The sequence below is a fragment of the Piliocolobus tephrosceles genome, chromosome 9 (assembly GCF_002776525.5).
Source record: "Piliocolobus tephrosceles isolate RC106 chromosome 9, ASM277652v3, whole genome shotgun sequence".
In the NCBI taxonomy this organism is placed as follows: Eukaryota; Metazoa; Chordata; class Mammalia; order Primates; family Cercopithecidae; genus Piliocolobus; species Piliocolobus tephrosceles.
In genome coordinates, this window is record NC_045442.1 from 104,414,472 (window position 1) to 104,428,759 (window position 14,288).

Sequence of the window (14,288 nt, forward strand, 5' to 3'; positions counted from 1 at the left end):
CCCCAGTGTTGGAGGTGGGACCTGGTGGGAGGTGATTGGATCATAGGGTCAGATTTCTAGTGAATGGTTTAGCATCATCCCCATTGGTCCTGTCCTTGAGATAGCAAGTGAGTTCTCATGGGATCTGCTTCTTTAAAAGTGTGCAGCACCTCTCCACCTTCCTCTCTTGCCCTGGCTCTGCCATGTGAGACACCTGCCCCATCTTTGCCTTCTGCCATGATTATAAGCTTCGTGAGGCCTCCCCAGAAGCAGAAGCTGCTATGCCTCCTATACAGCCTGCAGAACCATGAGCCAATGAAACCTCTTTTCTTCATAAATTACCCAGTCAAATGTTTCTTTAAAAAAAAAAAAAACAAAAAAAAACTATGGCCCCATCTTGGATGACCAGGTATTTCTTTATGGTAGTGCAAGAACGGACTAACACAGTGTCTGACTGAAAGAGTAAGTGAATAAATACAGTGTTTTCTGAAGTTTTTTTGTTTTTTGTTTTTTGTTTTTTTTTATAGGAAGGACCAACAAAGCCAGCCGTTGGAAAAAAAGAAAATGGTATTGATATTATTGAAAGTGCTCCACTAGAGCAAACAAATAATGACAGTTTGACTTATGTTGATGAAGTGCACAAAAATAATAGAAGTGGTAAGTTAGTGGATATCTCTGAATATTTTTCTATCCTTAAATTCTATTCTGAGGGCCAGATGTGGTGGCTCATACCTGTAATCCAAGCACTTTGGGAGGCTGAGGTGGGTGGATCACCTGAGGTCAGGAGTTCGAGACCAGCCTAAGCCAATGTGGTGAAACCCTGTGTCTACTAAAATACAAACATTGGCCTGTGGACGCCACCAAAGAAGCATCGTTAAAGTCTCTTTTCTCCCTGCCATCATGTCTAAGTCAGAGTCTCCTAAAGAGCCCGAACAGCTGAGGAAGCTCTTCATTGGAGGGTTGAGCTTTGAAATAACTGATGAGAGCCTGAGGAGCCATTTTGAGTAATGGGGAACACTCATGGACTGTGTGGTAATGAGAGATCCAAACACCAAGCGCTCCAGGGACTTTGAGTTTGTCACATGTGTCACTGTGGAGGAGATGGATGCAGCCATAAATGCAAGGCCACATAAGGTAGATGAAAGAGTAGTGGAACCAAAGAGAGCTGTCTCAAGAGAAGATTCTCAAAGACCAGGTGCCCACTTAGCTGTGAAAAAGATATTTGTTGGTGGCATTAAAGAAGACACTGAAGAACATCACCTAAGAGATAATTTTGAACAGTATGGAAAAATTGAAGTGATTGAAATCATGACTGACCGAGGCAGTGGCAAGAAAAGGGGCTTTGCCTTTGTAACCTTTGACGACCATGACTCTGTGGATGAGATTGTCATTCAGAAATACCATACTGTGAATGGCCACAACTGTGAAGTTAGGAAAGCCCTGTCAAAGCAAGAGATGGCTAGTGCTTCATCCAGCCAAAGAGTCAAAGTGGTTCTGGAAACTTTGGTGGTGGTCATGGAAGTGGTTTCGGTGGGAATGACAATTTCGGTCGTGGAGGAAACTTTAGTGGTCATGGTGGCTTTGGTGGCAGCCATGGTGATGGTGGATATGGTGGCAGTGGGGATGACTATAATGGATTTGGTAATGATGGAAGCAATTTTGGAAGTAGTGAAAGCTACAATGATTTTGGCAATTACAACAGTCAGTCTTCAAATTTTGGACCCACGAAGGGAGGAAATTTTGGAGGCAGAAGCTCTGGCCCCTGTGGTGGTGGAGGCCAATACTTTGCAAAACCATGAAACCAAGGTGGCTATGGCGGTTCCAGCAGCAGCAGTAGCTATGGCAATGGCAGAAGATTTTAATTAGGAAACAAAGCTTAGCAGGAGAGGAGAGCCAGAGAAGTGACAGGTTACAATAGATTTGTGAACTCAGCCAAGCACAGTGGTGGCAGGGCCTACCTGCTACAAAGAAGACATGTTTTAGACAAATACTCATGTGTATGGGCAAAAAACTCGAGGACTGTATTTGTGACTAATTGTATAATAGGTTATTTTAGTTTCTGTTCTATGGAAAGTGTAAAGCATTCCAACAAAGGGTTTTAATGTAGATTTTGTGGTTTTTTTGCACCCATGCTGTTGATTGCTAAATGTAATAGTCTGATCGTGATGCTGAATAAATGTCTTTTTTTTTAATGTGCTGTGTAAAGTTAGTCTACTCTGAAGCCATCTTGGTAAATTTCCCCAACAACGTGAAGTTAGAATTCCTTCAGGGTGATGCCAGGTTCTATTTGGAATTTATATACAACCAGCTTGGGTGGAGAAGCCATTGTCTTCGGAAGCCTTGGTATAGTTGAACTGATAGTTACTGTTGTGACCTGAAGTTCACCATTAAAAGGGATTACCCAAGCAAAATCATGGAATTATTGGTTATAAAAGTGATTGTTGGCACATCCTATGAATAATGGTACCAGATAAAATTATAGATGGGAATGAAGCTTGTGTATCATCCATTATCATGTGTAATTAATAAACGATTTAATTCTCTTGAAGAAAAAAATAAAAACATTAGCGTTGTGTGGTGGTGCATGCCTATAATCCCAGGTACCTGGGAGGCTGAGGCAGAGAATTGCTTGAACCTAGGAGATGGAAGTTGCAGTGGGCTGAGATTGTGCCACTGCACTCCAGCCTGGGTAACAGAGTGAGACTCTGTCTCAAAAAACAAACAAACAAACAAAAAAACTCTATTCTAAGACAACCAATTAACATATGCAGACCCAAGTATTATATTCATTTTAAAAATATTTTTCTTTTGCTGTCTTTCTTCATATTACCAATTTTTTCCTGAGACTGCATCAACCTTGTGAAATTCTTTTTTTGCTATTATTTTTATTTTATTGAAATATTCATGATGGAGATAGACTTGTATATGTATTTAATTTTTTTTTTTTTTTATTTTTGTAGATATATGTATTTAAAATTTACAATAGTAAATGTTCTCATGCATATATCTGTGTATCACATTTGATAGATATGATGTCCGCATTAGGATTAGGACAAGAGGAAGATACAGAATCACCTTGGGATTCTGAGGTACTGTCTATGGTTGTTACTGTTATTTTAAAATATAAGCATTGAGTGATGTTTAAAACATAAAGCGATGCTCTGACTTAACTTTTTTTCAGTGTATAATTAATAAAGTATGTGCTAAGTATATTATTGCTGCATAGTATAATTCTGCTAATTTGCAGGATTCATTTAAGAATCCAGTGTAGGATAGTGCAAAAGATAAAATAAAATAAAAAAAGAACAAAAAAGGCTTAGAAGTCACAAGGAATTAGTATGGGTTCTAAAGTTAAGTTTATCTAAAAACTAAAGAATTATTTCAAGTCAGCCGGGTGAGGTGGCTCACACCTATAATCCAAGCACTTTGGGAGGCCGAGGCGGGCGGATCATGAGGTCAGGAGATGGAGATCATCCTGGCCAGCATGGTAAGACCCCGTCTCTACAAAAATACAAAAATTTAGCTGGGTGTGGTGGCGTGTGCCTGTAGTCACTATTCTGGAGGCTGGGGCAGGGGAATCACTTGAACCCGGGAGGCAGAGGTTGTAGTGAGCTGAGATCGCACCACTGCACTCCATCCTGGCAACAGAGCAAGACTCCGCCTCAAAAAAAGAATTATTTCAGGTTAACCTATGGCCATGTATATGATTCTGTGTTACGAACGGATGAGTAAAAGTCCTAATGAGATTCAGAGAGAAACAGTTTGGAATGTAGTTTTTTTTCTTGACAACTTAGAACTTGAAAAGATAATGTCTGGGACTTTAAAGTATTAATATATATTTGTATAGATCTGCAGGAAACTTTCAGGAGAAGGAAGAATATGGAGAATAATAACGATTTGGTTGAGTGGTATTGTAATAAGTAGAAATGATTTTCAAAATCATTTCCAGTGACTTAATAAATATTCAGGGTACTTTTTGTAAATGTGAAGGCAGTAGTGTCAAGAAAAGAATGGGAAAGTTGGAACAGAAATGTGAATTTCTAATTTGGGGTATAACTTTCACTAGACAGTTACTGGAGATATCTTATAGGAATATAGTGAGTTGACACTTGAGACCTTCCCAATGAGATTTTAAATGTTTGAGCTTGAATAAATTGAGTACCAACCATGTGCTAGACTATTAGACACTGCATGTACAAGGTAAGGGCTTATGCTCTAGTAGTGGGAACTGAAAAACAAGTAAATCATAACCACTTATAAGTCACTATAAGTGCTTCATATGAAGAAAACAGAGAGTATTAGGTTAGAGAAAATTGAGGGAGTTTGTAGTTAGGATGGGGATCGGAGTGGGAGTGAAATTCTGTAGTCAGAGAAGGTCTTTCTGAGTGTGACCTTAGAGTGCCAACTAAAGGAAGAGAAGGAGCAGCCATTGGAAAGGCTAGGAGGAGGGCATTCTGGGCAGAGGACACAATCATCAGATCTGTTCATCATTTTACTCTTATAGAATGACCAAGAAGCAGGAAGCCAGGTAACCATCATCATCATCATTTTTATTATTATAGTGCATAGAAAAGAAAATGTGCAAATAAGTGCCTGGCACATTTCACATGCTTAATACATAAATGTTCTTATTCTTCCGTTTTTATGAAGGCTTGCTATATTTCTTTGAAATTATTTCTTAATTGGGAAAGAGTTTATATTCTGTATCTTATATTTCCTTGCTTTTCTTTAGACATAACATAAAGCAAAGTTTTTCTTACGGCTTTGTCATTTTAGTCAACCATTTTCCTATCAGTAAAAGTTTTATCAGAAAGTATTTAGATTTTTCTAAGCCATTGTTTACTTAAATGAAGCAGCTTCTGCAGTGTTCTATTTATACTTAACAGGACATACTCCAGTTTCTTATCATGCCACATATCTTAACACTAAACATTTCTATAATTAGAAATAGTTTAAATATTTAATGCTGTACTATAGCGAGTGTATTCTATTTTTTAAAATACACTTTTTTTTCCCTCTTAATCAGGCAGCCCCCAAACCAGAATAGGTTCAGAGAAGCTCCCCTCTTATTTTTGGTGGGGAATACAAAGTAGAATTAGGTCTTCTGATATTAATTCCTCGTTGAACTGTGCACATAAATTAATATTTTGTCTGTTAATATGTGTCCTTGGGCCTTCTGTGTTTGGTTTGCAGAGTCAATAGTCATCTGAAGATGAAAGATAAGCTTAATCTAGTGGGCATATATAAGGTTCTTTATTGAAATGTTTTGGTTTTCAATACATACTTATCTTATTTTTAAACCTAATTGCTTTTAAAATAGGAAATTCATATTATATTTGAAAGTGATTAGAAAATCTTTAGCAATTCCTTCTTTTTGTAAAATTGAAGCTCATTATTGATATTAATTTTAACAGAGTATCTCTGAGAATTTTCCACAGAAGTATGTTGATCCTTTAGCTGGGGCTGCAGATCGAAAAGAAAAAAATATGGGAAATGAACAAGCAGAAGGTAAGAGCTGTATTTTGTTTTAAAAAAGCCATTGGACAGAGTGTTTATTTAAAAACATGACCGTTGCTATATTCTGATAGCCAAAGAAAATCACCTATTAAATGCATAGTAAGAATAAAAAGAGGTGAAATTATGATAAGTTATATATCTTATGTGTAAGCAACAGATTAAATTGCTAGTGCCACTAAGGGAACTGAATTAGTAGATCCATTTCAAAATACATTAAGACCTGAGGGAGCCAGGAAATAAGGAAGAGGAGAGGAGTAAAAGAGGACATGAGAATGAGGAAGGCAGAGAGTACAGGGAGTGAATGAAGGACAAAGAAGCAAGTGTATGTAATGGAGAGTGGCAAAATAAAATAATTCTAGGGCCAGGCACGGCCCTAAAATAATTCTAGGCTCACACCTTTAATCCCAACACTTTGGGAGGCCAAAGCGGGCAGATCACTTGAGGTCAGGAGTTCGAGACCAGCCTGGCCAACATGGTAAAACCCTGTCTCTACTAAAAATACAAAAATTAGCTGAGTGTGGTGGCAAGCACCTGTAATTCCAGCTACGTGGGAGGCTGAGGCAAGAGATTTGTTTGAACCTGGGAAGTGGAGGTGATAGTGAGCTGAGATTGCGTCACTGCACTCTAGCCTAGGCAACAGAGCAAGACTTCATCTCAAAAATATAAAAATTAAAAAATAAAATAATTCTTTAGAAAATGGAAAAGCGGGGTATTAGAAAGGTAGGAAGAGTTTAAAATGAGCTTCGAGTACCAAAACTTGTCGGAGAAGTAGACCAAAATTTACCCACTCTTCCCATCCTCCTCAGTGTTGGGAAGGCAAGGATGGAAGTACTAGACCATCTATGGCACGTTTCATTTGCCATAGATGATTACAGGCATATGTGGTCAGCCATACATATCTATAATTTAATGTCATAGAAAATGTTACATCAGGCTGAGCATTGTGGCTTACACCTGTAATCCCAGCACTTTGGAAGGTAGATCACCTGAGGTCAGGAGTTTGAGACCAGCCTAGCCAACATGGTGAAACCCCGTCTCTACTAAAAATACAAACATTAGCCAGGCACGGTGGTGTGTGCCTGTAATCTTAGCTACTTGGGAGGCTCAGGTAGGAGAATCACTTGAACCTGGGAGATGGAAGTTGCAGTGAGCCAAGATTGCACCACTGCACTCCAGCCTGGACAACAGACCGAGATTCTGTCTCAAAAAAAAAAAAAAAGAGAAAGAAAGAAAATGTTACTTCATAGGATAGTATCTCAAAGGCCAAAAGAAGAGACCTGGAAAGAAGAGAGTAGGGGTGGTTATGGGGAGGTCAAGGAAGACATACTCTGATAAAAAGCCCACTAGCAACTTCATGACTTGTAATACAGTTTCAGTTTGGGGGACATAGTAGGGAGAAACTTGATGCCAGATTCCAAAAGGGTAATCTAACGTAAAAGAATGTGGAAGCACACTAAGTATGGACCAGAGCTTCTTAACATTTAGTAAATCAGCTGGGAATCTTGTTAAAAATGTACATTTTGATTCAGCAGGCCTAGGGTTCTGTATTTCTAATAAGTTCCCGCATAATGCTGATGCTTCTGGTCCTTGGACCACACTCTGAGTAACAAGACTTCCTTTTTGAGAAATCTGAAAGAAGAGTCATTGGACAGCAATTCAAGGCATAACAGGATCAAGATAAAGCATTATTTTTCTTTTATTTCTGAGCATGTTTCTAGCCAGAGGAGAAGGAACAAAGAGATGGAGGAATAGAAATTGTAGATATAAGATAACTATTGTTAAATGAAGAGGAAAGAAGTGCTGAGAATATTCCATAAAAAGGATGTAGAATGGGAAGAATCAAGACCACAGATCTAGAGATTACTTTTGCAAAGGAAGAGATTGTGAATGGAGAAAGAGAGGAAAGAAAGAAGTTAGTTGAGTCATTTTGGAGTTAATGATGAGGAAACTTGAGAGAGCTCGTTTCCAGATGGATTCAGTATGTTTACACTCAAACAGACGATTAAATCATTTCTGCTCCAGAGATTATTACAAGCAGGAGGGCATGCTAGAATTGGGGTAAACTACAGTGATGCGTATCTCCTCTCTATAACTATCAGACGTCAAACAGATATGTTGCTTTGGACGGATCGTGGTGGTTTGCCTGTCACTCAGCACTTTGGGAGGCCAAGGTGGGTGGGTTGCTGGAGCCCAGGAGTTTGAGACCAGCCTGGGCAATATAGCGAGACTACATCTCTACAAAAACATACAAAAATTAGGCATGGTGGTGCATGGGCCTGTAGTTCGGCTATTCAGGAAGCTAAGGCAGGAGGATTGCTTGAGCCTGCGAGGTTGAGGTTGCAGGGAGCAATGAGCCGTGATTGTGCCACTGCACTACAGTCTGGGTGACAAAGCGAGACTATATCACAAAAAAAAAAAAAAACAAAAAGGATACATGTTGCATTGGTATTAGTTAATCAAATGAGTTTTATTTGAATACAGAAGCGCTGGCTTTTTCCTTAAAGAAGGTTGCTTTTTGGTAACGATAGCTGTTTCATAAAATCCTTTAGCGGCTAACATGATATTTTAGAAATGAAAAAATTACAGTTAATTCCTTGAATACTAAAATTGTTTTCAATAAACACTGCATTGATTCAAAAAACTGCACTAATTTTGAAATATAAAATGTTATTAATATCTAATTCTGTGGCAATTAAATTTTTTCCTTTTGATAAATATTTCAATATTGAAAGCTTATTATGTGTTATTCCTTAGATGTGTTTTATATACCTTCTTGCATGAGTGGATCAAGAAACTTTAAGATGGCTAAACTAGAGGATACAAGAAATGTAGGCATGCCAGTAGCCCACATGGGTATGGAAAAAAATGAGTATTTTTGTTAACTGTTATTCTACAAGTGTATATCCAAGCTGATCAATTCGGAACATTTTCTCTGATGAGAAATGAGTTATATATCCAAGTCGAGTGGCATCACAGCTGTGTGCTTCCTAAATTATAGGACAAGTTGAAGAACTTGATAAATACTTGTAGTGTAATGGTATAAATGATTCTGATGTGTTTCATTAAAGATACGCTGTCTCGTTTTACCATCAGCCTTGACATTTCTCCTCTCAGGGTCATGATTTGCTCCTCTAATTAAAGATTACCTTTCTCTCCATCGACCAGCATGCTCATGTTGGTATATGTGCACCTTTCTATTTTAGTTATAGTCACTTGGAACATAATCTTACATTCAAATCATAACTGCATGTTTTATTAAACCTGTGTTCCTGTTTTTTTCTCCAGTATACTTCTGTCATGTTGCTGTCCTAACCAAAATAAAAAACATCCCAACAATTAACATAATCATTTTCAAACCAAGCATGATGATTCAAGTCATACTAACACTGCATGAATTTATAATTTGCTTTGTCATATTTACATGTAATTGATTATATGTCCCTTTTGCTTTTTAGAGTCTCCTGAGAGATATCTTCACTTGAAGGTAATAAGTTTTATATTTTTATCTTGAATTATTAAGTGCATATTGTATAAAGTATACATTATTTATTAATCATTTTGTTTCAAAACCCATTCAGCCTACCATTGAAATGAAAGATTCTGTTCCAAATAAAGCAGGAGGAACGAAGGATGTACAAACATCCAAAGCAGGTAAATGCTACAATACATATTTAACTCTGGAAGGAAGTATGTTAAAATTTTTGAAATATTTGAAATGCTCACAGTTTTCTTATTCCTAAGTCTTTTTTTCCCCAAATTTGATGGAAGGATTTTTAAAAAAATTTTTTTAAATTGAGACTGAGTCTCACTTTGTCACCCAGACTGGAATGCAGTGGCATGATCTCAGCTCAGTGCAACCTCCGCCTCCTAGGTTCAAGTGATTCTCCTGCCTCAGCCTCCTGAAAAATAACTGGGATTACAGGTGTGCATCACCATGCCTGGCAAATTTTTCTATTTTTAGTAGTGACGGGGTTTCACCATGTTAGCCAGACTGGTCTCAAACTCCTGACCTCAGGTGATCTGCCCACCTCAGTTCTGGGATTACAGGTATGAGCCACTGTGCCCGGCTTTTTTTTTTTTTTTTTTGATACAGAGTCTCACTCTGTCGCCCAGGCTGAGTGCAGTGGCATGATCTTGGTTCACTGCAGCCTCCGCCTCCTGGGTTCCAGCAATTCTCCTGCCTTAGGCTTCCTGGTAGCTGGAATTACAGGCACACACCTCCATGCCCGGCTAATTTTTGTATTTTTTAGAGACAGGGTTTCACCATGTTGGCCAGGCTGGTCTCGAACCCCTGATCTCAGGTGATCCTCCCACCTTAGCCTCCCATAGTGCTAGGTTTACAGGCTTAAGCCACCATGCCCGGGCAGTAATTATTTTTAATTACTATTTGGTAGACATAGTCTTTTAAAACAGCAATTCTGAAACTTTTTGGCTTTAGGGTCCTTTTATACTATTAAAAATTACTGCATAGAGGTAACCAACACGCTAAATTAGTTAGTCCCGTTCCCATGCTCTTTTAAAACATTTTACTGTATATGTATATGTCTATAAATAATACATAGAATTTGTTTTCATGTCCTAAAATTGTATATAAATGGTTGTACACTGTACATATCATTCTTCAACTTTCTTTTGTTTGCCTAGCATTATATTTTTCAAATCTACCCGTATCAACACAAGTAGCTCTGGTTTAAGTTCTTTATAGTATTCCATTTTATCACTGTACATATAATTAAACTCTCTTCATTTGGATAAACAATAATTAAATAAACATAAAAATCAGACCAGGCATGGTGACTCACGCCTGTAATCCCAGCACTTTGGAAGGCCGAGGTGGGTGGATCACGAGGTCAGAAGATTGAGACCATCCTGGCTAACACGGTGAAACTCCATCTTTACCAAAAATCCAAAAAATTAGTCAGGTGTGGTGGCGGGCGCCTGTAGTCCCAGCTGCTTGGGAGGCTGAGGCAGGAGAATGGCGTGAACCCGGAGACGGAGCTTGCAATGAGCCAAGATTGTGCCACTGCACTCCAGCCTGGGCGACAGAGCGAGATGACGTCTCAAAACAAACAAACAAAAAAACATAAAAATCATTGAGGGCCAAGCGCGGTGCCTCACACCTGTAATCCCAGCACTTTGGGAGGCTGAGGCAGGCAGATCATGCGGTCAGGAGATCAAGACCATCCTGGCCAACATGGTGAAACCCCGTGTCTACTAAAAAATACAAAAATTAGCTGGGCGTGGTGATACATGCCTGTAATCCCAGCCACTCGGGAGGCTGAGGCAGGAGAATTGCTTGAACCAGGGAGTCGGAGGTTGCAGTGAGCCGAGATGGTGCCACTGGACTTCAGCCTGGTGACAGAGTGAGACTGGTCTGAAAAAAAAAAGAAATAATTGTGGATTTCATTTTTGAAATGAAAATCATGCTTACCAATGAGGAGAAAAGTGATCTTTGTTTAAGTGGTTTTTAGCTGTTGATAAGTACTATATTAGAAATTAAAACTGAAAAATAGAAAATACATGCATGTACAGCCATGCATTCGAATAGGCTTTAGAGCTATGACCCATGAACCATTAGCCTATGATGTTATGATACATCCTAGCTTCGAAAAAGTCTACCGTACACTTCTCAGAAAATGAGAGTGAAAATGTCAGATATATTATGCATTATGCAACCTCTTGTACCCTTGAATGGATATTGAATTCTAGGGATTCTTAGATCAAAATACAGAACCACGGTTTTAAACCATATGTATGGTTTGTAGATGTCAAATGGTAAATGGTCCTTTGATGAGGAAATGGCCTTTAAAGTTTCACTTCTATGGTTTTTACTTTTTTCTTTTGCTTGTCTTAAAAAGTTTAAATCCAACAGTTTTGTTTATAAAGAAAAAAGGAAAACATTTTTGTTGTATATTCACTTCTTGTTTCATGGCACTGTGTACTCTCTGGATCAAGTGTGAACCTGGATTTATTTTCAGGTGGGAACAATTAGGTCACTTAAAGACATCATTTTTTCTTTCTTTTTTTTTTTTTTTTGAGACGGAGTCTCGCTCTGTCACCAGGCTGGAGTGCAGTGGCACAATCTCGGCTCACTGCAACCTCTGCCTCCTGGGTTCAAGCAATTCTCCTGCCTCAGCCTCCCAAGTAGCTGGGACTACAGGCCTGTGCCAACACGCCTAGCTAATTTTTGTATTTTTAGGAGAGATGGGGTTTTGCCATGTTGGCCAGGATGGTCTCGATCTCTTGACCTCATGATCCGCCTGCCTTGGCCTCCCAAAGTGCTGGGATTACAGGCGTGAGCCTCTGCGCCCAGCCAAGTCCATCATTTTGTCTGTAAATTTCTGATGTTTATCCAAGGCTAAAAAGTAAATTCTGAAGATACTGATGCATTGAGGAAAGAGCATTTCATTGTAGTAAGTTTTTATTTGAAGTTTATTTATTAAATGTTTTTGTCTTTAGAACACACCCACACACACACACACACACACACACACACACACAAATACTTCTATCCGTATTTAAACCTAAAACGGTTAGACATAAAGTTTGTTCATAAAAAAATTCATATCCCTGAAGAATCTTTAATTATTAATAAACAAATCTCTTATGGAATACAAAATAGGTAACAGAGCTTGCTGAGTGAATCAAAGTAAATAAGTAATACTAAAAAATGAAAACAGAAAAAAATCTGAGAGATGACAGTCAGTTAAACTTCTGTGAGCAAATGGCAAGTAAAGGACATGTAAAATACAGTTCACCATGGAGGAGGAGTGTGTGTGTAGGATAGAGGTTGACATGGGACTGCTTCTATGAAGAAAGTTAGTCAAATTTATATTATTTACATTCTAATAAATAAAATCTTTATTTTCAGAGTTTTCAGATTGGGACTGTACTAGCTTGACCCTCAGTAATAAGACTTGCCAAAGACCTAGGAATTTAAAAGTCAGTGATAAATATCTATCTGTATCACAGTCAGTGACCAAAAATCAGTCAGCATCCACAGAACTGGGACAAATAGCTAAAGAAAAGATTACTATTGGAGCTGAGTTTCAATTAGAGAATGATACTCTCCATGACCTGTGTGAATCACAGCTACCAGCAAACAAAAAGCAAAGAAGGTAACACAGAAGCACAGAGAATTCAGTCCTAGAGTACTTGGCTTCATAATATCATAGTTATGACTTTTATTTTTTATTTTATGTTTTGAGACGGAGTTTTGCTCTTGTTGCCCAGGCTGGAGTGCAATGGCATGATCTCAGCTCACTGTAACCTCTGCCTCCTGGGTTCAAGCGATTCTCCTTCCTCAGCCTCCCAAGCAGCTGGGATTACAGGCATGCACCATCATGCCTGGCTAATTTTGTATTTTTAGTAGAGACAGGGTTTCACCATGTTGGTCAGGCTGGTCTTGAACTCCTGACCTCAGATAATCCACCCACCTCAGCCTCCCAAGTTGTGGGTATTTCAGGCATGAGCTACCTTGCCCGGCCTAGTTATAACTTTAAAAAAAATTATTTTTGGCTGGGTCATGCCTGTAATTCCAGCACTTTGGAAGGCCAAGGCAGGTGAATCACCTGAGGTCAAAAGTTCAAGACCAGCCTGGCCCACATGGTGAAACCCCATGTCTACTGAAAATATGAAAATTAGCTGGGCGTGGTGGAGGGTGCCTGTAATTCCAGCTGCTCAGGAGGCTGAGGCAGGAGAATCACTTGAGCCCAGGCGGCAGAGCTTGCAGTGAGCCAAGGTCACACCATTGCACTCCAACTCCAACCTGGGCGACAGAGCAAGACTCCATCTCAAAAAAAAAAAAAAAAAAAAAGGAAAAGAATCATTTTTAGTAAAAGTACTTTGTGTTTTTTCTCTCCTTATGTAACCTACAACCAAACAAAATACTTTTTAGCAGGGCATTTGTATTCTTCCTCTAACCAAAACAATCTATGAACAACAAAGAGAATTAGGAGAGAGAGTAATTTTGTTTAGGCTAGTACGGAACATAAACTTGAGAGTCAGGACCAGGATTATATTTAGAGTTTTGGGACTGGATGTGAAACTAGGTAGAGATCTAAATATTGCCTACTCAAGCACAATGTGGTTTTTATGCTTTATTTTTACAGCTCTGAATTCACAAGTATTAGTTATAACTACATGTAATGTGTAACAAAGAAGCACCATCCAAATCAAATATTATTTCTTAAAATTTCTATGGCTTTATATATTATAGAATGGACTGCCCCAGTATTAGTGGGAATCATTGAGAATTTCTCTATAGTGTATCCCCAGCTGTGTACACATAGTCTGTCACCTTGTTTTAATGAATAGTTGTTCACAAGGAATATTTGTTTTAAGCAGTACTCTATCATTTAAAAAAGATATATGAAGTTCAATTTTATTAATAATTCTTTTAGGACACCCAGTCTATTGATTAATTGCATCTAATGTGTTTTACTTTATGTATCAGTTTAACTCAGTGCCCATAATCATATGATCTGATCTACAGTAATAAATTATATAATTTTTTTATCCCAATAGTTTTGTTTTCTTTTCCCCCTTGTAAAATTAACGTGGTATTTTACAGAAGATGATCAGCTGTCTCCTAGAGTAGTGACTGCAAGCTATAAATCCAGAGTTACTTACCTATACCTATATATGCTTGTTTGTTCTTATTTCTTCATGAGCTTGGTAGATCCAAGAAGCAGGACTTTTAAAACAAAATAACTAAATGAAATCCCTCAACACAGGAAGACATGAAACAGAAAAAGCATGAAGTAAACAACTTAAACAGTGCCTATAGATTG

The 14,288-nt window shown here is 38.4% G+C and overlaps 1 protein-coding gene and 1 pseudogene across 4 annotated transcripts in view; both read left to right on the forward strand.

Annotated features, from left to right (window-relative positions):
- The window catches only part of ANKRD26 (ankyrin repeat domain 26), a 95,560-nt gene that overhangs the window by 30,918 nt on the left and 50,354 nt on the right, over nt 1-14,288 (forward strand). For all 4 annotated transcript variants that reach the window (XM_023194634.2, XM_023194635.2, XM_023194636.2 and 1 more), the window contains 5 exons: nt 507-636; nt 3,007-3,068; nt 5,394-5,487; nt 8,952-8,980; nt 9,075-9,147. In XM_023194634.2, the coding sequence (XP_023050402.2) occupies nt 507-636; nt 3,007-3,068; nt 5,394-5,487; nt 8,952-8,980; nt 9,075-9,147 (388 nt within the window). The remainder of the gene's footprint in view (nt 1-506; nt 637-3,006; nt 3,069-5,393; nt 5,488-8,951; nt 8,981-9,074; nt 9,148-14,288) is intronic.
- Nucleotides 645-1,841, forward strand: LOC111528029 (annotated as a pseudogene).